We start from the raw sequence: 24,687 nt of genomic DNA, 5'->3' as shown, positions 1-24,687 counted from the left end.
TGTATTATGTCTTTGTGTTAGTTTGGTCAGGGCGTGAGTTGGGGTGGGTAGTCTATGTTCTTTTTTCTTTCTATGTTGTATTTCTGTGTTTGGCCTGGTATGGTTCTCAATCAGAGGCAGCTGTCAAGCGTTGTCTCTGATTGAGAATCATACTTGTAGAAAGAAATTAAGAAAAACCCTTGAAAGAATAGGCATGTTGAAACTTTTGACTGGTACTGTACATATTATCTCAACTAACCTGCGCTGTACCCCCGCACATTGACTCGGTACCGGTACCCCCTGTATATAGCCTCGTTATTGTTATGTTATTGTGTTATTTTTTACTTTATTTTATTTCGTAAATATTTTCTTAACACTTATTTTCTTAAAATTGCATTTTGGTTAAAGGATTTAATTAAGCATTTCACAGTACAGTCTGTTGTATTCTGCGCATGTGACAAATAACATTTAATTTGATTTTAGCTTATACTACACTAAATAAAACAAATGATTTGAATAACAGTGCCAAAAGTGTGGTTTCACATAATATTATTGTGTAAGTTTTCCAGCTTGGAATCGAGGAAAGCATGAGGAAATCCATGGGCTCTCGCATTTTGCAACACACGGTTTGAAATTATACAAACAATTCATTCAATTTTCTATCAATCTGCAATGTTGAAGCTGATCTCATAATCAACATACAAATGAATTCTAACCCTGTGAGTTAGTGTGTAGACAACAAATGCATGGCTAGTACTATTACATCTCAGAGATAAGTGCTCTTAGGACCATTCGAGCATGATTTGCAGTTCTGCGCTCAAACACATCGCTGTAGTGGAGGGGAGAAAAAGGCCTGTGGCTATCCAGGGAACAATGGACAGGTAACTCTTCCTATGCAGATGCAATTTGTTTGAGGATAATTAATCTCAGCTTTGAGGGTATGACAAATGTGAATGTTTCCCCCTTTTTTTCCATTTTCTGTGACAAATTGAAAATGTATTTTCACAGAGGTAACCGAAAGGGCCTTTGACTTAATCCAAGCAATGGAATCCATTTAAGGTTACGTGGGGGTGTGGGGGGTATGCAATGAGCATCTATTGTAATTAATGCTGGATCAGGGAGGCACATCAATCAAAACAATTTAAATTGAGGTGAATGGGGGTGAAGGATGACCGCATGAAATTATGTTGGTCCTAAAATTCATTATTAATGAAATCTGACATGCCAATGACATACAGTTCCACTTTAGGAGCTGTTCTGCCAGGCAATCATGTAGAGTCCCTAATAATAATAAAGTGTGTTTCAAAAGTTGTGTTGAGCTTGTATTGAACACTCTAGTTGTTGACCTATTTAACCCTCTAGAATGTTGTCCAATGCCCACAAACATTTTTGAATGTGAAAATACATTTGGAATACAATTATGTACAGATACAGTACATCCAATTAAATGGTGATGGATCCGTACATACTGTACATCGGAAGGTTATGAGACCTCTAAAGACCCTTAGGGTTGGGTGAGTCACATGGCCAAGGAATAATTTGACATGTGTACCATAATATATCACAGGGAATGCTCACACAGAATACAGGCAACTATTTTACACAGAGACATTTAGATAATGGGGTATTGTCCACAATTAAAAGCTATTTTTTTTCCTCTTCAGCATATACTGATCCTACTCACACAAGCTACATAAGTGGAGAGGCTATTGATCCATGGAATGCCATCACACAAATCCACAAAGTAAATTATGCATTTCATGTAGGTTACTCATCCCACTAAACTAAAGGGAACTATTATCATATTTAGACGAGTCTAGTCCAATACCATTTATAACTTGTTAAGTTGAGGAAGTTTTAGATTTTGAATGGAAATAATCTAAATAACATTTTAGATGAGTGTAATGTGCAGTCAGGTAATGTTGTCATGTATGAATCATTTTCTGAATAGCATACATACAAAATAAATACGTGTATCGGTGTGCGTAAAAGCCCCGGGCTCCAATTGGCTCCAGAATTCTACAAATTTCCACCTGACGTCAGTCATTAACAGAAGCGTCAAGCTGTTGAATTCATTCCGTAGTGTTTTGACAAAGCCAGTGTAGTAGGCTTCAGAACACGTGGTCAGATTTCTATCAGAAGCCCAATTGACACACAGACGATTCTCTCACAGATGCACCATGCCACCTTTCGCCAGGATCCCCAGCGTTCATTTTGGAGACCGGGGGAGCTGATTGTTTTGTGTGTATGTTTCCGACACACAACTCATTGAATAACCATGGCTGGACATGACCAATGTGGATTGGAGGGCATTGTCAGGTAACTTCCTGGGGCTTTCTAGAAATTGACAAGCAACATACCTGGAACCCAGCAGCACGCTCTGACAAGGTAAGAAACTGAATTAGCCTAGACTTTTTTTCATTTTGAATGCACTATTAGGCTTTTGGAATGGGATTCAATATGTAGCCTACTATCAACACTTAAAAAAAAGCTTTGCCTGCAAGAGTTGGTATCAAATATGTATCATAATTAGATTTTTTTACAGTCCCCATTTTACATAACAATAGAACACTGTTTATTGCTGTTATTTAGGCACCACTGGTGATGATTTTTGGGAATTATTGTTGGACATAGAAGACTGTAAAGTCAGCAGCAAATCAGTTCCAGGTGATTTTAATTTTGGAAATCCAAAAGTATTCCCACGTATAATAGAGATGCTGTATATGTATAATATACAGTATCTCTCAATTATATGTATAATATACAGTATCTCTCAATTATATGTATATTATACAGTATCTCTCAATTATATGTATATTATACAGTATCTCTCAATTATATGTATATTATACAGTATCTCTCAATTATGCGTGGGAATACAGATTTCCAAAATGAAAATCACCTGGAACTGATTTGCTGCTGTTTTTACAATACTTTATGTCCACCAATAATGTGATCGTATACTAATGTAAGCAAGGTGATGATTATGTTTTAGTGAAATATTATATATGTTTGGGATTCTTGCGGTCAATCGTCCCGCGGCGGAATCTAGTTGATGATCCCTGGGTTAGGAGTTAAGTTTAGGGGAAAGGGTTAGCTAACATGCTAAGTAGTTGCAAAGTACCTAAAAAGTAGTAAGTAGGTCCCAAATTGCTAAAATTATAAAGTTGTCCGTGATGAGCAAAGAAAGCGCAACCTTTGGGTTGCTAGATATTCTCGTTATACACCCACCCATCCACCCTGACCAACCATCCTCAATTTAATGTTGCCTTCAGTTGGCTTCTGTTTTATGTAACCATGCCAAACGCAACATATACTAATATGAGTGTCCCTGATTTTTACGTCTAAACCAGGCTGGGATTCTACAAAACATGTACAACATTTTTCACAACCACAGAGCTTTGTTTTGTCAGGATATCCAATAATACAAAATGCAGAGAACTCACACATGATACAAAATCACTCCATAATCCATCTCAATTCCACTGAATTGAAAAAAATCTAGACGGCATAGTCTAGCCTAGAATTCATGTTACTCACCAACTGTGTTGAATTGGTGTGACAGAAAACTCAGCTGCAAAACATTAACTGAAGATACATCAAATCAGAGTTAGCGCACACCTGGTAATTAATTACCGTTCAGAGTTGATGACGTGTTCTGCTTTCGAACGGAGCTCGCGGCAAATCCATTACCGAATTTGGCCAACCGTAAGAAAAGTTGTTCCAATTGAACATTCCTCCAGTCAGCATGGAGTTGAATTTAGTTTGCTAACCCCCAGGGTGACTTTTGATTAAAGCAGTGGTGTTCTAAAGTGTAGGTCATTGTCTTGTCATCCACACAGGTAAGTGGTAACCCTGCACTTCACCAGCCTACTTCTGTCAAACGAGTCAATCGAACTCTCATTTAACAGCTGTGGTGGTTGTTTAAAGCAGAGCTCGCAACACAGTGCTCAAAGTCAATACAAGTGCTTTTGGAAGATATTGATCCTCTTGTCTAATCATTGTCTTGTCTTGGACTAATGACAATACGAGTTCTAACAAAGTGATACATTGACATTTTAATTGTGATTTCAGATCTGGTTGGAGATGTTAGTTATGCCATTGCTTAATATCCGGTCTTTCTAGGCAACCCAAAGCAATTGACCCCTGTGACCCCTGTGTCTGGTGACATCATTGGTCTGGTATCAGATGTCTAACAGATATTTACTTGATCCCCTGAATGAAAATGGAAGATTAAGATGGATCACCTGTAAAGGATAGTTTAGATACAGCCTTTATTGTTTTAACAGCTTAGTTATTATGTAATTCGTTAAGGCTGCTAGTTTCATTGCAGGTTTCATGTCCTATTTCTGCAATACTTTTCATGTGAAAATGGAAAAAAGCATCTCATATAATGATTGATGTTTCATCTTAGGGAGAATAACATTGAACCAACAACAGGCTGAGAGTTGATGGATAAGTCACAGGAGGCTGCTGAGGGGAGGATAGCTCATAATAACGACTGGAACAGAGTGAGTTAAATGGTATCCAACACATGGAAACTATGTGTTTGCTGGTTTAAATAGCATTCCACTCATTGCTCTCGAGCCATTACCACGATCCCATCCTCCCCAATTAAGGTGTCACCAACCTTCTGCGCTGTAAGTCCACATCCCCCCCCCCCCCCCCCATGTCTCAATCTGTTTCTTTCTCTCGCTCATACACACAGACACACACCATCTTCTTTAGAGTAACCTACAGTAAATGATGCATGCATAAAGATTGCAGTCTTGCAATGCCAATATCCATGCAGAAATCCATTTCATACTACCACCAATGGTCCCAGCGCCATGCACTGGTTTAAATGTGTGACCACATACACTCAAACAGACTCACAACTGAGCTAACATGACCCTGCAGTGCTAAGCACCACATAAATCATTGCTGTGAGCAGCCGAAAGAATCATATACTACCATAAGGTATAATCCCATTAATTTCTTTCTGATATCCCACCACACACACACAAACACACACACATACAAAAAATCAAGCGTACTCTCAGCTCCCATCCCTCTCTATGCCTTGGAGCAAAAAATTGTTCTTACTCATCTTTCTGTTAACAATGCAACTTAAAACCACCCTGGTGATGGGTTGTGTGGACTGAGGGGCTTGGATTTACTGACACGCAACACAGAAAAAAAGGTAAACCTCCAAGTACACCAAGATGAAAACAGAACGGACATGTGAGAGGTATTCAACCTTTCATGGAGGATGAATGGAAGTTGATGGACTTCTTTATTTGTTGAAACCAACATGTCGTCAACTGAATGCATTTGCAATGTTCGTGAGAGAGAGAGAGAGAGAGAGAGAGAGAGAGAGAGAGAGAGAGAGAGAGAGAGAGAGAGAGAGAGAGAGAGAGAGAGAGAGAGAGAGAGAGAGAGAGAGAGAGAGAGAGAGAGAGAGAGAGAGAGAGAGAGAGAGAGAGAGAGAGAGAGAGAGAGAGAGAGAGAGAGAGAGAGAGAGAGAGTGAGAGAGAGAGAGAGAGAGAATGTTTAGTATACATATGTAACTGTATCTCTTTCTATTCTCTTCCATTTCAGATGAGGGCGATTGCCAACGTTGAGGACATTGCATTCCATTCAAACATACCTGTGGCGGCGGACATAACAGTAGCCATAGTGTACGCTGTGTTTGGTAAGTGAGCTCTCTCTTCAAAAAGGGTTCACTTACACCCCCCAGTCAGCCACATGTGAATGTAGGCAGAGAGGAGAGGATGAAGCATGTTGCTGACCTGTAACATGATGACCAGCTCTCTGTCAGTTCTCGGCATGACGCCAGACTACACACTGGGACTTAACCTGGGAGTGTGTGTGTGTTCTCATGTGCATACATTTTACTAGTCGAATGTAGAGGATACACATGGTATGCACCGTCCAACGAAATGCTTATTTGCAGGTTCCTTCTCGACAATGCAACAAGAAGAAACAATAGAAGATAAGAACACGAACATAAAGTAAATGGCTCAGTAGAACAGAATAAATATGTCAGCATACATTTAATGTAGGAAGGCACAATTTACAGAATAATATGTACACATGTTTTGTGCAGTATCGGTATCTAGCAGGAGTAGGCAGGGTTGCCATGTCCATCACTTTCTAACCACATAGAGCAACTTTTAAAACGATGTCACGGGTGAAAATGTATTGGTTGCTGGTTGTTTTTTTTGTTGGCTACTTCTAAGATGCACCCCGCCAGCCATGTCATTTCTCTTTAAAAAAACTAAAATCGATTTCACTGTGACCTGTTGGTGACTATCAGGCACTGAGACAAACTGTTGCTGAGTCAGGGGTGCCGTATGGGGTGGGAAAGTTAAGACAATTCTAAGGGCCTGTGACTGATAGGGGCCCTAAAAAATGATTAGAACATTAGGTTAAAAAATTCACCGTTAAATTATTAACCTATCATTAATATAATATTTTATTTGCAATGTACAAATAAAACCAACGGTTTATTTTTCTTGTTTTTGGTAAAAAGTTAACCTCTCGTTTTTGAGAAGACCCTCTTAGGGGGAAGGGATGTGGCCACTATGCAGAGTCTCCCTCTCATGACTTTAGTAAGCCGTGGGTAGACAGAGGCCTTGTTCTTCCACCAGCTCAGAAGATCCTCCAAATAGGATCACACCTCCATTATGGCATCTGCTGAGGGATTCCTTCATGCTGCATCCCCAGTTGCTCTCTCGTCAAACAGCATCCAAACAGAAGACGTTTGTGGCACTACTACTGGTGCTTCTGCTCCATCTGATCCCTCTTCTTCCTGGTGCCTGAGCCAGCTGACTGCTGGGGCTGTCCCTCCCTGCTGCTGAGGTTATTCTTTGAAGAGCCTCATCAATCAAGTGCAGCGGTTTCTGATAGCATGTGATTATATTCCATTCTGTGGAACTTTCTGTCTATTGATGGACATAGGGTGTCCATCAACTCTGTCACATGTCCTGTGGTTACATTTGCTTCTCTCTGGCGACTGGCTTTGATTCGCTGCAGACCCTTACACAGTATCATTTTTGAGGCTGTCACATAGCTGAAAAGAGAGAACAGTAACTTATTAGTTCAGGTTCATGTTTTGTCTACTGATACTGCATTCTCATCTACTGCTCATATACATATATAATGCTGGATTAAATAATGATGTAGTAATAACTGCTTACGGTACCTCTCTCCACTGATCTCCACAGTGACCTGCTCAAAGGGTTCCAGGACTCTGCACACCTCCTCCAACACCTGCCATTCCTCTTGGGTCAGAGCATCAACAGGTGCATTGACATTGGCCAGGGTAGAGATGATGGCATCCTTTGACTCAAGAAACCGCTTCAACATATAAAATGTTGAATTTCACCTTGTAATGCAGTCTTGTTTAGGCCTCAGCTCAGGCATCCCCATCTGGCGTTGTGTAGACGTTCGTTTTTCAGCACCTGCTATGCTCCTGTTGAAGTATTCCCCAAATGCTTTCACTTTGTCCACAGTGGGCTTCATCACCTTCAGAGCATCTCTTACAACCAGGTTGATTGTGTGGGCAAGATCTGGATGATGGAAATTCTGAAAATGTTCATGGCTTTGGTTTGTTAGTTGCATTGTCGCTAACACAACAGACCACTTTTCCATCTACTTGCCATTCTCTGGCCACTCTCAACAGTTCCTCTGCCAAGTTCTCTGAGGTGTGTCTGTCGCTGAACTCAAAGCAGTCCAGAAGACAGCTAGACATCGAAAGATCTTCAATGAAGTGACATGTAACCGACATGTAAGAAGTGGTTACCCTTGATACCCGACCATTTCGAATCCCTCCGTACCTTCTCCACTATGCAATCTGGTTTCCGAGCTGGTCATGGGTGCACCTCAGCCATGCTCAAGGTCCTAAACAATATCACAACCGCCATCGATAAAATACAGTACTGTGCAGCCGTCTTCATCGACCTGGCCAAGGCTTTCGACTCTGTCAATCACTGCATTCTTATCGGCAGACTCAATATCCTTGGCTTCTCAAATGACTGCCTCGCCTGTTTCACCAAATACTTCGCAGACAGAGTTCAGTGTGTCAAATCGGAGGGCCTGTTGTCTGGACCTCTGGCATTCTCTATGGCGGAGCCACAGGGTTCAATTCTCGGGCGACTCTTTTCTCTGTATATATCAATGAAGTCGTTCTTGCTGCTGGTGATTCTCTGATCCACCTCTATGCAGACGACACCATGCTGTATACATCTGGCCCTTCTTTGGACACTGTGCTAACAAACCTCCAAATGAGCTTTCACAACATACAACACTCCTTCTGCTGCCTCCAACTGCTTTTAAATGCTAGTAAAACTAAGTGCATGCTCTTCGACCGATTGCTGCCCTCACCCTCCCGCCCGACTAGCATCACTACTCTGGACGGTTCTGACCTAGAATATGTGGATAACTAGAAATACCTAGGTGTCTGGTTAGACTGTAAACTCTCCTTCCAGACTCACAATAAGCATCTCCAATCCAAATTTAAATCTAGAATCGGCTTCCTTTTTCGCAACAAAGCCTTCTTTACTCATGCCGCCAAACATACTCTCGTAAAACTGACTGTCCTATCGATCCTTGACTTTGCCGATGTCATTTACAAAATAGCCCCCAACACTCTACTCAGAAAACTGGATGTAGTCTATCACAGTGCCATCCGTTTTATCACCAAAGCCCCATATACTACTCACCACTGTGACCTCTACGCTCTCGTTGGCTGGCGCTCAATACATATCCGTCGCCAAACCCACTGGCTACAGGTCATCTATAAGTCTTTGCTAGGTAAAGCCCCGCCTTATCTCAGCTCACTGGTCACCATAGCAACGCTCACCCGTAGCACAAACTCCAGCAGATATATTACAATGGTCATCCCCAAAGCCATTACTTCCTTTGGCCACCTTTCCTTCCAGTTCTCTGCTGCCAATGACTGGAACGAATTGCAATAATCTCTGAAGCTGAAGTCTTATATCTCCCTCTCTAACTTTAAGCATCAGCTGTCAGAGCAGTTTACCAATCACTGTACCTGTACACAGCCAATCTGTAAATAGCACACCCGACTACCTCATCCCCATATTATTACTTACCCTCTTGCTCTTTTGCACCCCAGTATCTCTACTTGCACATCATCTGCACATATCACTCCAGTATTAAAGCTAAATTGCAATTATTTTAGCCTCTATGGCCTATTTAAATGTAAATTTAAATCTAAATGTAATGTATTGCCTACCTCCCTACTCTTCTACATTTGCACACACTGAACATAGATATTTCTATTTTTCTTTTCTTTTGTGTTATTGACTGTATGGTTGTTTGTGTAACTCTGTGTTGTTTTTGTCGCACTGCTATGCTTTATCTTGGCCAGTTGTAAATGAGAACTTGTTCTCAACTGGGCCTACCTCCAGGTGAAATAAAAATAAATAAATAAATAAAAAATGTCCAGCAGTCAGTGGTAAGGCAAACTGCAGTCGCTTTTTGTTACTATTTCCTGCACTGAAGCCTGTGTGCTCTCATACAGTTGTGGAATAAGGGATTTTGAAAGGGGTTTTCTGCTTGGAATTGTGTACATTGGATTTAGACTATTGCTATAATTTCTAAAACCTCTGTCCTCCACAATCGAAAATGGCTGGAAATCGGTGGCAATCATTTTAGCCAATGCAATATCAATTTTGGCCTTGTTTTGCAACAGACATAGACTTTGGCATAAACTGGTCCATAAAAGACTGCGTTGCTGTGGGTCGCGGAGTAGGCCTACTTGACTGAGTGGATATATCGGCACGTGTGGGTGCACAGTTAGCGTATGCCGGTATAAGTTGGGCATTTATATGAGATTTTGTTTTGACAAATTCTGGTGCTCTAACATTGTCTACATTATTAAAATAAATCCAAATGCTACTGTGCTTCCGAGTTGTTTTCACAGCTGTCCTTCCTCTCTTTCCTCGGCTGCTAAGTGTATGACTGTGAGTGAGTTGGCTCGGTCCTCCCTCACACATCTTTGGTTCATTGGTTGACACTGTGTGTCTGATTGACAGGAACAACAGGTGAGGCTGTTAGTCTGAGCAGACAGTAAGAAAGTCTGTGTGTGCTCGAGCATTTACCCCTATATTATTTTATTTCATTTTTCATTCTTTGAATTAGTTAATTCTATTCATTTAACATTTTTAATTATTCATATCCTATTTAAAAATATATATTTTTATAAATGGATTCGGCTCTTCTGATTTATGTCTCCCAAAGATCACCTACAAGAGCTGGCTCTTGGAGCAAATGACCCTTCACTAATAGCATTGAATTGAGAGTGCGGAGTGCCGGTGGAGCATCATGCCTCAGCTTCCTAAAGAGAATTATGGCTTCCAAAAATGAAAAAAGAGAAAAGGCGACAGAATGTCACCCAATTTTTCACAAAGGAAGGTCTGTGTCGCCCATGAGTGGTGGAAATTGACCTGTTAGCTTAGTCCATATTGAAATAGGCTAATTTTGCTCTCCTAACATTAGCTACTTCATATCTTCACAGAAAATTCTGTGTTTTCATTTCGCTCCACTTTTGGCCAACATTTAATCAATGTGGGCAAAGTTTTAGCAAGCTAAATCAGTTGTCCCTGCCCCTGCCTGATGCCAGGCTCAACAGATGCAGCGTCAAGCTCAGCAGCCCTGTCTCCTCATCCCCATCCCCCTGAACCAGCCCCGTCTCCGCATCCCCCTGAACCTGCCCCGTCTCCCCATACCCCTGAACCAGCCCCGACTCTCCATACCCCTGAACTAGCCCCGACTCCCCATACCCCTGAACCAGCCCCGACTCCCCATCCCCATACCCCTGAACCAGCCCTACTCCCAACTGAAGGAGGTGAGCAGCATTGTATTGAATGACATGTAATTTAGCCTAATTGCAGGTACTGCAATGCATTGAGGACAGGAATGTGATTCCCCAGTCAGGAAAAATCTCACTTGACACAGAGGCAGCCAATATCAGAGCCTTAAAAGGAAGAGATGGGAGTCCGTCCTGTCTGAGGCAACACTGATTGCAACGCATATTTAGCAAGGAACACAGCCCCCACAGGTAACGGAAGAGATTCCATGATGAGACCTCTAAACAGACAGCTCAGGACAGTGCAGCAATGGTGTTTCGGAACACAGTGTTTTTTAAAAGAATTTTCTGCTGTTCTGAAAGTTGGGCAGATTAGTGAGGATTAAGACCCTTCTGTTTGCCAGCCACTGATCATGAAGTATTCCAGAGATCTTACACCTGAGATTCAAAATGAAGTAAGACACCTGAACACTGTATATGCTGCCACTTTCCCCCCTAACTTGTCCCCTCTTGGTCTCCTGAATGCAATTTGTAAGATGCAGCTGCAAAGTATTTTTGGGAGAAGTGTGCATTTCTTTACGTATATTTTGCACACTGCCTGTGACTGTTGCTGGTGGCAAGAGCTTTCAGTAAGCTAAAACTGATAAACTATTTGAGGTCCAATATGTCCCAGGACAGGCTTTGCAGTCTCGCCATGCTGTCCATTGAAATTCAGTTAGCTAGAAATCTGAACTTCAAAGACTTGATCAGTGACTTTGCTAGCAAGAAGGCTCAGTGCTGGGCTCTTGGTGAGTAAGGCTGAGCAAGGACCAGTGATAACTGTTAAGTGGCATGGCTGTGGATATTGGATCACAACACACATGATGCCCACAGGCTGAGAACAGACTGAGAACAAGATATATCGCAAAGTAATTGCGTGATTGCCATAAAATGTGTTGTGCACAATCAATACCCCAAGTGGAAGAAACCTATTGATTTGGTGACCTCTTGACCTTTCCTCTAGCGCCACCATCAGGCCTTTTCATTTTCGTTTTCAATCTTCCATTTCCACTTTTACAGCTGCTTATTTTCTAGTTATGTATACATAGCTCAAATCTGCTGCTGATTTTATTATTTTGTTTGTTATATAATTCTATAGATTATGTTAATTTATTTTTAATTGAAGAGGTTCATGTATATTTAAGTTAGATTTATTTGAAGTTTTTCATTAATGTTAAGAGAATTTTCCATTAAAATTATCTTTAGACTGTAAAAGATGGCATTTAGCACATTTCTTATAGAGGGTATCAGTCTTACATCAAATAGTGAATTCCATTGTACGCAGAATGTTGCATGTATGTCTGCACAGAGTTATATTTTCACAGCTCACTGTCAGTAAATATTGTACAGTAAATATTGGACTACAAGAGAGTTGTAAGCCTGCAAAGGTAGAGTTATTTAAAGCTTTGAATGGGTCGATTGGGTTCTGGAGGTGTGTGGTTACAGCAATTGCGCAGGGTTGGTGTGGCCTGTGGTGGTGCGGCCCAATGTGATATCTTTTCACGGGGCCCAAAATCCCTGGCCTACTGTGTGTGTGTGTGTGTGTGTTGAGAGAGCACTGCAGCAAAAAGCTTAGTTCACTACTGGCTGAGTCATGTGAGTGAGAGGAGACAGAGCAGAATGCTCGCACGTTGTGACAACTGTTTACCAGTTGTAGGTCGACTATTTAGATTATCATTATATAGACACCTTTTTCCCATAAAACATATTAACACGCTAGAACTGATGTGTTTCAGGGATGCTCAGTTCTTGGGTCTCGGGGGGCTGCCTGAGTGGAAATTTGAAATGTAAGTTATGGAACTCCCTCGTGTGCTTCTGTTATGAGGAAAAGTCCTCAGTGAAATTTAGATGTGGATAATGATGCATTTGCATCTGTTGCCCATCAAGTAGCCTATTAATGTGTATGCCATTGTAGGCTACCATTTGATACAATAAATATGTTGAAATCCCGATTTCACTGGAGTCATCGCCAATTAATTTGTGCCACTTGTGTAGCCTACCGGTAAACAGACTGGTAAACAGATGTAATAAATAGCCTATAACAGCTTATTGTTGTTGTAGCCTTGTGTTATTATGCCATTATTAATGGCCATGTTTAGTTCATTAAATTGGAAGTTATCAAAACTCTGTCGCAATTGCAGTTCAATTGTTAGTATGCATAAAATTGACGGTAACAGGCAGTCTGATTAGGCTACAGGTAAATCAAATAAACGCTGGCTGTTGTTGACCAGCATATTCAGTTCATATACACATTATTCATATTTCATCCTCAGAAGCCTATTCCAGCAGGCTATTGGGAAACGCAAGCACTTCTTACCTCGAAATCGCCTTGTTATTCATGTTGAATCAATTAGTCTGTCAATTTGAACTAAGCAAGCTGCTAAATCGTTCAGTTTACACCTTGCCTATATCTTGACTAGGCTACTGTAGCCCATCTGAAATTAGATGTAAGCCTATCAGGGGCTATAGGCTACCTGCATCTTGCTAAGCAAACCATGGCAAAGTTGGATTACAATCATATACCCAGTTTTTAGTCAGTAGTATATGCCTATTAAAATGACATGCCAATCTCTCAAGTATGCCATTTATAACGGGTTGTAGTCCTAATATCTGGCACATAGGGGAGGATTGTGGACTACAGGAAAGGAGGACCGAGCACGCCACCCATTCTCATCGACGGGTCTGTAGTGGAGCAGGTTGAGAGCTTGTGTTTTTATGCCATTATTAATGGCCATGTTAAGTTAATTAAATTGGAAGTTCCTTGGCGTCCACATCACCAACAAACTGACATTGTCCAAGCACACCAAGACAGTTGTGAAGAGGGCACGACAAAACCTATTCCCCTTCAAGAGACTGAGAAGATTTTGCATGGGTCCTCAGATCCTCAATGTTTTACAGCTGCACCATCGAGAGCATCCTGACAGGTTTCACCACTGCCTGGTATGGCAACTGCTCGGCCTCCGACTGCAAGGCACTACAGAGGGTAGTGCGTACGGCCCAGTACATCACTGGGGCCAAGCTTTCTGCCATCCAGGACCTCTATAAAAGGCGGTGTCAAAGGAAGGCCCTAAGAATTGTCAAATACTCCAGCCACCCTAGTCATAGACTGTTCTCTCTGCTACCGCACGGCAAGTGGTACCGGAGCACCAAGTGTAGGTCCAAGAGGCTTCTAAACAGCTTCTACTCCCAAGCCATAAGACTCCTGAGCAGCTAATCAAATGTCCCCTCCTTTACGATGCTGCTACTCTCTGTTATTATCTATGCATAGTCACTTTAATAACTCTACCTACATGTACATATTACCTTGACACCGGTGCCCTGCACATTGACTCTGTACCGGTACCCCCTGTATATTGCCCCGCTATTGTTATTTACTGCTGTTCTTATTTGCTATTCTTATCTCTTACTATTTTTTTTTTAGGTATTTTCTTAAAAATGCATTGTTGGTTAAAGGCTTGTAAGTAAGCATTTCACTGTAAGTATTCGGGGAATGTGACATACAATTTGATTTGATAAATAATTGCCAGAAAATAGTTTTTTTGCTCAGAAATTGAGAACATCTGTCCAACTTTCATCACTCACACTCTCCTGTCGGATTGATCTGTAGTTATGCAGATGCGCGAAAGAGATTTATGTACAAATATAAACTGGGTGGTTTGATCCCTGAATGCTGATTGGCTGACAGCTGGTATGACAAAGCATTTATTTTTACTGCCATAATTACTTTGGTAACCAGTTTATAATAGCAATGAGGCAGTTCGGGGGGTTGTGATATATGGCCAATATACCGCGTTGCTATACCGCGTATACTCCACGTTGCGTCGTGCATAAGAAGAGCCCTTAGCCATGGTATATTGGCCATATACCACACCTCCTCAGGCCTTATTGCTTAATTATAAACTGGGTTCAAGCCCTGAATGCTGATTTGGCTGAAAGTTTCAGACTCTTACCAGGGGTATGACAAAAATACGTATTTTTTGCTGTTTTAATTACATTGGTAACCAGTTTATAATAGCAATAAGACACCCCTGGATTTTTTTGGTATATGGCCAATATACAACGGCTAACATTTGTATCCAGGCACTCCACTTTGGGTCATGCTTAAGAACAGCCCTCTGCGGTAGTATATTAGCCATATACCACACCCCCTGGGGACTTATTGCTTAACCATAGCAGTCAAATGAGTTAAATTGACATCCATTGATGGAAATTGATCTGACAAGTTTACGGGCTAATTATCTTTTGTCTTGAGACATATTCAAATTCCTTTTTTATGTCAACTTACAAGAATAGTTATTTTGATAAACTGAATTTAGCTTCTAACGTCGTAACAAGTTACAAGGATATTCCTTCTTAATTTTAGGGCTCGGACCCTTTTTTCTCCACTTCCTGCAGTAGTGGAGAGGGTAGCAAGTTTTAAGTTCCTCGGCATACACATCACAGACAAACTGAATTGGTCCACTCACACTGACAGCGTCGTGAAGAAGGCGCAGCAGCGCCTCTTCAACCTCAGGAGGCTGAAGAAATTCGGCTTGTCACCAAAAGCACTCACAAACTTCTACAGATGCACAATCGAGAGCATCCTGGCGGGCTGTATCACCGCCTGGTACGGCAACTGCTCCGCCCTCAACCGTAAGGCTCTCCAGAGGGTAGTGAGGTCTGCACAACGCATCACCGGGGGCAAACTACCTGCCCTCCAGGACACCTACACCACCCGATGTTACAGGAAGGCCATAAAGATCATCAAGGACATCAACCACCGAACCACTGCCTGTTCACCCCGCTATCATCCAGAAGGCGAGGTCAGTACAGGTGCATCAAAGCTGGGACCGAGAGACTGAAAAACAGCTTCTATCTCAAGGCCATCAGACTGTTAAACAGCCACCACTAACATTGAGTGGCTGCTGCCAACACACTGTCATTGACACTGACCCAACTCCAGCCACTTTAATAATGGGAAATGATGTAAATATATCACTAGCCACTTTAAACAATGCTACCTTATATAATGTTACTTACCCTACATTATTCATCTCATATGCATATGTATATACTGTACTCTAGATCATCGACTGCATTCTTATGTCACTAGCCACTTTAACTATGCCACTTTGTTTACTTTGTCTACATACTCATCTCATCTCATATGTATATACTGTACTCGATACCATCTACTGTATGCTGCTCTGTACCATCACTCATTCATATATCCTTATGTACATATTCCTTATCCCCTTACACTGTGTATAAGACAGTAGTTTTGGAATTGTTAGATTACTTGTTGGTTATCACTGCATTGTCGGAACTAGAAGCACAAGCATTTCGCTACACTCGCATTAACATCTGCTAACCATGTGTATGTGACAAATAAAATTTGATTTGATTTGAATGACATGCCCAAAGTAAACTGCCTGTAACTCAGGCCATGAAGTCAGGATATGCAAATAATTGGTACCATTGGAAAGAAAACACTGAAGTTTGTAGAAATTTTAAAATAATGATGGAGAAGATAACACAATAGATATGTTAGGAGAAAATTCAAAGAAAAACCAACCTGATTTTTTTTTTGTTGAGAGACCATTCTATTAGAAATGCAAGAGAAAGGTCATATTGAGAATTAGCTCCATGGATGCAATTCCTATGGCTTCCACGGGCTGTCAGCAGTCTATGTTCAAGGTTTCAGGCTTGTAACTTCAAAAACGAAAAATAAATATCAGTTTTAGTAGGTCACAGTCTTGGAAATGCGTGTTTGTGCGCGGCATGAAGACATTATGCACCTGTTAAAATCGATTTCCTATTGATCATACTTCTTTCCGAAACACACATTATAGTTTGATTACATTTTAGGGTATCTGAGGAGTAAATAGAAATGTATTTTGACTTGTTGAAACAAAGTTTAGGGGTAGATTTTCAGATCCCTTTCTCTGCAAGTTGAACGAGTGGATTACTCAAATCGATGGCGCCAACTAAACCGACTTTTTGGGCTATAAAGATGGATTTTATCTAACAAAACAAGACTACATGTTATAGCTGGGACCCTTTGGATGACAAATCAGAGGAAGATTTTCAAAAAGTGAATATTTAATTGTTATATGTGAATGTATGAAACCTGTGCTGGTGGAAAAACAAACGTTTGGCATGTTTTCGCTGTAATGGCTACTGTAAATTGGACAGTGCAGTTAGATTAACAAGAATTTAAGCTTTCAGCCGATATAAGATACTTACAGTGGGGCAAAAAAGTATTTAGTCAGCCACCAATTGTGCAAGTTCTCCCACTTAAAAAGATGAGAGGCCTGTAATTTTCATCATAGGTACACTTCAACTATGACAGACAAAATTAGATTTTTTTCTCCAGAAAATCACATTGTAGGATTTTTTTATGAATTTATTTGCAAATTATGGTGGAAAATAAGTATTTGGTCAATAACAAAAGTTTATCTCAATACTTTGTTATATAACAATTTGGTCAGTTATAAAAATCTTTGTTCCCCGTGTCACTTGCTCACAGTACACCCACCGTAAGATGCGTTCTCCGCCCAGGGTTGCCAGGACTAACTAACATTTCAAAGACAATGACCACTCAAAACCAGCCCAAAATGCCTGTAAACTAGCCCACTTTTTTTCTGTAGCAAGAGAGGAATTGCCACCCTTTTTCCATAACGTTATCGAGTCAATTATGGTATGGGCATGCATGAGCTATGGACAACAAACGCAATTTCCAGCAACTTGGCACAGCCTTTGAAGAGCAGTGGGACAACATTCCACAGGCCACAATCAACAGCCTGATCAATTAATTAAATATATTATATGCAAAGGAGATGTCGCGCTGCATGAGGCAAATGGTGGTCACACCAGATACTGACTAGTTTTCTGATCCACACCACTACATTTTTTTTAAAGAAGAAAGAAGGTATCTGTGACCAACAGATGCACATCAGTATTCCCAGTCATGTGAAATCCATTGATTAGGGCCTAATGAATTTTCCTTATACGAACAGTAACATCTTTGAAATTGTTGCATGTTGAATTTATATTTTTGTTCCGTGTAGATTTATGGAGTGTCCTTGTTCATTAGTTACATCAATGTGTAATTACGCTCCCTTGATAGGAAAAGTCTGGGGAAATAATATACCATATTCATTGACTCTGAACACTGCCCTTAATATTCCTTTGGGACACAGCCGCATTGGGACGTCATTTATTTCAAACATGTTCTTTAACTATACTGATTACAGGCATAGACAGAATTACTAGAACGGACATACCCAACAGAACACGGCCATCCGACAGTACAGCCGTGCCCGTTCTAGTGTTCATATTTCTGCATATTTCTATACCCCTCCAGTTGTTGTCCTGAGGCGTGTCCGTCTCTGTGGTAATTATCACAGCAGAGTACTGAATGGTGTCTCTGTCTCTCTCTCTCTGGTCTGCAGGTGTGTGCTCTCTGTTTGGCAACAGCACACTGCTCTACGTTTCCTACAAGAAGAAGCGCCTGCTCAAACCAGCTGAGATTTTCATTATCAACCTGGCCATCAGCGACATGGGTCTGACCCTGTCCCTCTACCCCATGGCCATCACCTCCAGCATCTACCACAAGTACCGTACACCCATGTTTACACCACAGAGCCAAGCCTAGCAAATATCTACCACAGGAACTGTACAAACCATCAAATAATAGTGAAATAAGGGAGTACCCAGGTCTGGCACTGTATACTATTTTACAGTGCCAAGCCAAGCTGTACTGTGCTGTCTGACCTGGTTACTCATCCACTGGATCCTCCTGGAAAGGATCATGTGAAAAGGACATTTCCAGACCAGCACAGTGCAGTTCCCAAGCCACAGTAGCAGCCCATTGGAGAGGAGAGGAAATGCTTCACCTCACATGTGACTGGCTCCTATACTTCACAGACACACTGTAAAGGAATCCTGTAGTTTTGTTACGGTAACTTACTGGCAGACAATTGCCTGTACATTACTGTAAATAAAGGTACATTAAGTTAATGTAAAAACCAAAAGGATTTTCCTTTTTTTTTTTTTTTACAGTGCAGGAAACTGTAGTGTTTTGACTAAAGGTTTTGATGTCTTATGCCACAACACTGTGTAAATGCAGATTAGTAAAGGTGTTGGGTTTGGATTAAAAACTATCCTCTCCAATTGTCATGGTACAATTACCTTTCTAGTTTGGTTGTGTGGTGACAGGTCCTGCTTTACTGTACATTGAATGGTCAGTGTGTTCTCACTCTCTCTCTCTTTCGGTATTTCTCCCCCCCCTTCTCTATGTATCCCTCTAATACCCTCTCTCCCTCTACGGCCTTTCTGACCCCTCCCGCTCTCGCTTGTTCCCTCTCTTTCTGTCCCTCCCCCTCTCCCTCAGGTGGCTGTTTGGGAAAACGGTGTGTTTGATCTACGCATTCTGCAGCGTGTTGTTTGGGATCTGCAGTCTGACCACTCTCACCCTGTTGAGCATGGTGTGTTTTGTGAAAGTATGTTATCCTCTCTACGGTAAGTCATCAAAGAGCCTGGCCCTAGTCTTGCCTATGGAATTGACAGAGGATTAGTGAAAGTCGACACTAAGTAGTTGACTGTTGATTTATTGATGGGGCGAAAATCTAAAGTTCAAAGGAACTAGATAATCAAAAGAAGTAGATAATTCCTTAGTGACCGAACAAACATCAGCCACTGCTTTGATGGCTGACAAGTCCACTTGCAACTGACTAACCAACACTCAATTAGTATAGCTTGTGATGTTGGCAAAAATTGTGCCATCCAGCTGAGGCACGCTCTAACAAATGAGTTATTAATGTATTCTCTCATTGCTGTTCTTTCTAAATATGGTCTAGTACATAATGAATCAGTTATCCATGTATTTAGTATGTGCGCCATAACATACCCAGGTCTGGAAATTGAGAAAATCACTCTGGGAGCATTCAAAACAGTTCTGAAAAATGTGTACCTCTCTAAATATTCCCCTATGACATTTTCAGTTTTAGAAATCCCCACCTGTGCTTATCAGAATCTCTAATGATGGCCATGCTATCCTATTAAGCTGACTATCTCCCCCATCCATCATCTCTCCATCAATCCATCCTTCTCCCATCCATTAATCGATCCATCCATCCATCCATCCTTCGGTCCATCCATCTCCCCATGAATCCATCTCCCCATACATCCCTCATCCATCTCTCCACCCATCCATTCAGGTAACCGATTCAACCCGGGGCATGGCCGTCTGCTGATAGTCTGTGCATGGATCTGGGCCCTGGTGTTCGCCCTCTCCCCTCTGGCCCACTGGGGTGAGTATGGTCCAGAGCCATATGGCACAGCCTGCTGCATCGACTGGCACCTGTCCAACCTGCACCCCGTGGCCCGCTCCTACACAATGGCGCTCTTTATCTTGTGCTACATCGTGCCCTGCTGCCTCATCACGGTATCCTACACGGGCATCCTGATGACGGTTCGAGCCTCTCGTAAGGCCATGGAACATCACGAGGCCCGGCCGGCCAAGATGAGCAACATCCAGGCTGTTATTGTGAAGGTGAGCACTGAAGAGTCTAACAGGGGTACTGTACCGTAAAGCATGTTCTGACAACTGTTGATTTTAAAAAGGGATAAATATACAGTAGCAGTCAAAAGTTTGGACACCTACTCATTCAAGGGTTTTTCTTTATATTTACTATATTGTAGAATAACAGTGAATAGGGAACACCCCCCTATCCACATCGATGGAACAGTAGTGGAGAGGGTAGCAAGTTTTAAGTTCCTCAGCATACACATCACAGACAAACTGAATTGGTCCACTCACACAGACAGCATCGTGAAGAAGGCGCAGCAGCGCCTCTTCAACCTCAGGAGGCTGAAGAAATTCGGCTTGTCACCAAAAGCACTCCCAAACTTCTACAGATGCACAATCGAGAGCATCCTGGCGGGCTGTATCACCGCCTGGTACGGCAACTGCTCCGCCCTCAACCGTAAGGCTCTCCAGAGGGTAGTGAGGTCTGCACAACGCATCACCGGGGGCAAACTACCTGCCCTCCAGGACACCTACACCACCTGATGTTACAGGAAGGCCATAAAGATCATCAAGGACATCAACCACCCGAACCACTGCCTGTTCACCCCGCTATCATCCAGAAGGCGAGGTCAGTACAGGTGCATCAAAGCTGGGACCGAGAGACTGAAAAACAGCTTCTATCTCAAGGCCATCAGACTGTTAAACAGCCACCACGGCTGCTGTCAACACACTGACACTGACTCAACTCCAGCCACTTTAATAATGGGAATTGATGGGAAATTATGTAAATATATCACTAGCCACTTTAAACAATGCTACCTTATATAATGTTACTTACCCTACATTATTCATCTCATATGCATACGTATATACTGTACTCTACATCATCGACTGCATCCTTATGTAATACATGTATCACTAGCCACTTTAACTATGCCACTTTGTTTACATACTCATCTCATATGTATATACTGTACTCGATACCATCTACTGTATCTTGCCTATGCTGCTCTGTACCATCACTCATTCATATATCCTTATGTACATATTCTTTATCCCCTTACACTGTGTATAAGACAGTAGTTTTGGAATTGTTAGTTAGATTACTTGTTGGTTATTACTGCATTGTCGGAACTAGAAGCACAAGCATTTCGCTACACTCGCATTAACATCTGCTAACCATGTGTATGTGACAAATCAAATTTGATTTGATTTGAATACATCAAAACAATGAAATAACACATATGGAATCATGTAGTAACCAAAAAAGTGTTAAAAAAATCAAATCAAAATATATTTTAGATTTTAGAATCTTCGAAGTAGCCACCCTTTGCCTTGATGACAGCTTTGCACACTCTTGGCATTATCTCAACCAGCTTCATGAGGAATGCTTTTCCAACAGTCTTGAAGGAGTTCCCACATGTGCTGAGCACTTGTTGGCTGCTTTTCCTTCACTCTGCGGTCCGACTCATCCCAAACCATCTCAATTGAATGACTTTCCCATTGTTCCTCAAATACAGTGTATGATATACCATTTTGTAGTTCTGAGTCTACTTTTATCCAATGTAAAAAAAAAAAAATTTTTTTCACATTTTGCTACATAAGACCGAATCCAGGTGGTGAGTGAAAAATGTACTTTTAACAAGGCACACCTGTATTACAGGTGACTACCTCATAAGTCCGGTTGAGAGAATGCCTAGAGTGCAAAGCTGTCAAGGCAAAAAGGGTGGTTCCTATGAAGAATCTCAAATATAAAATATTTTGATTTGTTTAACACTGTTGTGGTTACTACATGATTCCATATGTGTTATTTTATAGTTGTCTTCACTATTATTCAACAATGTACTTTAGAAATTAGTACAAATAAAGAAAAACCCTGGAATGAGTAGGTGTGTCCAAACTTTTGACTGGGATTGTATTTGATTGGATGATTCATTAATTCAAAATTCAATTCAGAGTATTGTAAAGTCACTACTAAGGCAACTTCACATAATAGGGGGTGTGTATAGTTTAATGTCAATGAACAGGATGCTCAGAGCTTGCCTGGCTACCCAAAACTCCTTGCTCCAGCCAATTGCTACGCCCCACCCACAGACATTAGTTTCTTCTCCACAATGAGTCTGGATTTGAGTACTTCCCCAACGAGTTGTAGAACGCAACCACATTGACTGGTCCCAGAAACCTGTGGGTTGGGCCAGAGCCAGAACACAAATAGGTCAAACGGCGTTTTGAAAATTCGTCATTGGCTTTGATACTCTGATTGGTTAGAGATGATCCAATCGCTGATGACTTTGTTTTGTACAACACCCGTCATTTTGACATCACCACAAATGGCTTCAACGATGGCAGTCTCAGACTGAAGTGTATAGCGAACATAGATCAGCGGGAAGAATTCAGTTTGAGTCGTCAGGCAAGATCAGTGCAGGATATAGATTAGGATTAGTAAATACCTGTCTCCATTTCTTTGCTTTATGTAGTCCTCCCCTTTTGCTCTCTTTCCTCCTTTTCTTGTTCCCTCTCTTTCACTCTCTCTCCTTTATTTCTGTACCTGTATATTCACCCCCATAGGGGCTTTATTAAAGTACTCATCCTCTCCCAGTCATGTACAGTACAGTATGTGCAACGCAACACACACACACACACACACACACACACACCTCTCCCTGCTACCAGCCCCGCTCCTGGGGTGATGGTCCCTCACCCACTCATACCGGAGATTGATGCAAATCTTATTATCAGGAAACCCACTCTGGTTGGGGACTCTTCTCTGAGGCGTGATTCCAACGTCATCCTCCATATTGAAAAGGGAGGGCCTAGGAGTCAGAATTAAACAAATTTAGAGGAACGAAGCGACGGGTGAAATATATATATATCTTTTAGATCAAAAGCCTTGCTTCAGAGACAGGTGACTTTCTAAAGCTCAGCTCCATCTCTCTCTCTCTCTCTCTTCATCAGTCTCTCTCCCTGAGATTGGAAGTGACCTCAATAAATCCCCTAGTGATGGGAGGTTCTCATCAGAGGGATTTGGCTAGTTATACAGGAATACATTATGATGGATGTGGAGTCGGGTGCCTGCTGCACCCGCAGCTTAGTGGGCATCATCAGCCACAGCCTTCCTTGCTATACGTTTGGCTCAGGATCCATACGAGAACGCTTCACCAATACCTTCTTACGCTCTTCATCCAATCAGTGGCAGTCAGATAGGCCCTAATATCCCTCGCTCTAACCGTGTTGTTAAAATAATCTCAATTCCTATTTCAATCATTCAATCCTCGGGAGTCAGTCAGTTGTGAATGGAGTGCCTAGTGCACTAAAACGCCATCTGCCAATAGATCTTGTTAAACTGTTAAATAACATTTGCTCTCTCTCTCTCACTCTTTCCTTCCCCCCTTTTCTGTCCTATTGTTTATCTTTCTCCTCCAGCTGAGTGTTGCTGTCTGTATCGGTTTCTTCACAGCGTGGAGCCCTTATGCTGTGGTGTCGATGTGGGCAGCGTTTGGACACATGGAGAACATCCCACCATTGGCGTTTGCCATACTCGCAATGTTTTCCAAGTCCTCCACCATATACAACCCCATCATCTACCTACTGCTCAGGCCCAACTTCCGCAGGGTGATGTACCGGGCCCTGCTGAGCTTTCGCAGGGCCTGTCTGAAGGGCTGCCTGTGCTCCTGCTCCCAAGGCGCTGTGGGGAAGTGCCGCTCCGGCTCTGTGGTCCAGGTTAGCCTCCGGTCGCTCCGCAGACCACCAGGACACGACCAGTCCTGTTCCACCAACTCATCTGCCAACCAAGCCCTCGCCGGGTACAGAGGTTGTAGCAGCACCTGCGAGAAGTGCAGCGACGCCTTCGAGTGCTTCAGACACTACCCCAGAGATTGCCATGGTGGCACCAACCCCCCCAGCTCCTCAGTCAACACTAACGCACCTCAGGATCAGCTCTCAACAGAGCCCCAGCTGCAGCCACTGACACAGAAACCAACACAGAAGCAGAGGCAGAAGCATAAAAAACAGGAGGCCTGTCACAAGAAGTCCCTGCGAGCCACCATGAGTGGCAAAAGGACCTCGGAGATCGACAACCTTCAGATCAACTTGGAGATGGTGCCAGGACACGCAAAATTTGCCTGGCCCTAGAATGTGATATATGCGTCCTCTGGTTTTATACTTTTTACATCTCTGATATATATATTTCAGTTGATATTTAAAATGACTTTATTTATTTATCGGTCAAGATAGACAGTGACTTTGTTGAAATGCGCTTAGTAAAAACCTAGGTTGTCCTTCAGGGATTCATGTGGGCTGGAGGAGAACACAGTGGAACAAAATGGAACCCCATCATCCTCGG

The 24,687-nt window shown here is 42.1% G+C and overlaps 1 protein-coding gene across 1 annotated transcript; it reads left to right on the top strand.

The window, feature by feature from the left end:
* The first annotated feature begins 4,360 nt into the window (after nucleotides 1–4,360).
* Nucleotides 4,361–24,485, top strand: LOC115101569 (opsin-5-like). Its single transcript, XM_029621037.2, has 6 exons — nucleotides 4,361–4,490; nucleotides 5,560–5,653; nucleotides 18,268–18,430; nucleotides 19,209–19,336; nucleotides 20,035–20,369; nucleotides 23,769–24,485. The coding sequence occupies exons 1-6, from the start codon at nucleotides 4,431–4,433 to the stop codon at nucleotides 24,474–24,476; spliced, it is 1,488 nt and encodes a 495-aa protein (XP_029476897.2). The 5' UTR covers nucleotides 4,361–4,430; the 3' UTR covers nucleotides 24,477–24,485.
* Nucleotides 24,486–24,687: the final 202 nt, after the last annotated feature.

This window comes from Oncorhynchus nerka, linkage group LG20 (assembly GCF_034236695.1).
Source record: "Oncorhynchus nerka isolate Pitt River linkage group LG20, Oner_Uvic_2.0, whole genome shotgun sequence".
Taxonomy (NCBI): Eukaryota; Metazoa; Chordata; class Actinopteri; order Salmoniformes; family Salmonidae; genus Oncorhynchus; species Oncorhynchus nerka.
The sequence above is the reverse complement of the archived record's forward strand: the minus strand, read 5'-3'. Positions and strand labels throughout refer to the sequence as shown.

Excerpts from the sequence above, each read along its gene's own strand:
- LOC115101569 (XM_029621037.2), top strand. The coding sequence starts at position 4,431 with ATGGATAAGTCACAGGAGGCTGCTGAGGGGAGGATAGCTCATAATAAC. Across the intron at positions 5,654-18,267 it reads CATAGTGTACGCTGTGTTTG|GTGTGTGCTCTCTGTTTGGC; the intron begins GTAAGTGAGCTC and ends TCTGGTCTGCAG. Across the intron at positions 19,337-20,034 it reads AGTATGTTATCCTCTCTACG|GTAACCGATTCAACCCGGGG; the intron begins GTAAGTCATCAA and ends CCATCCATTCAG.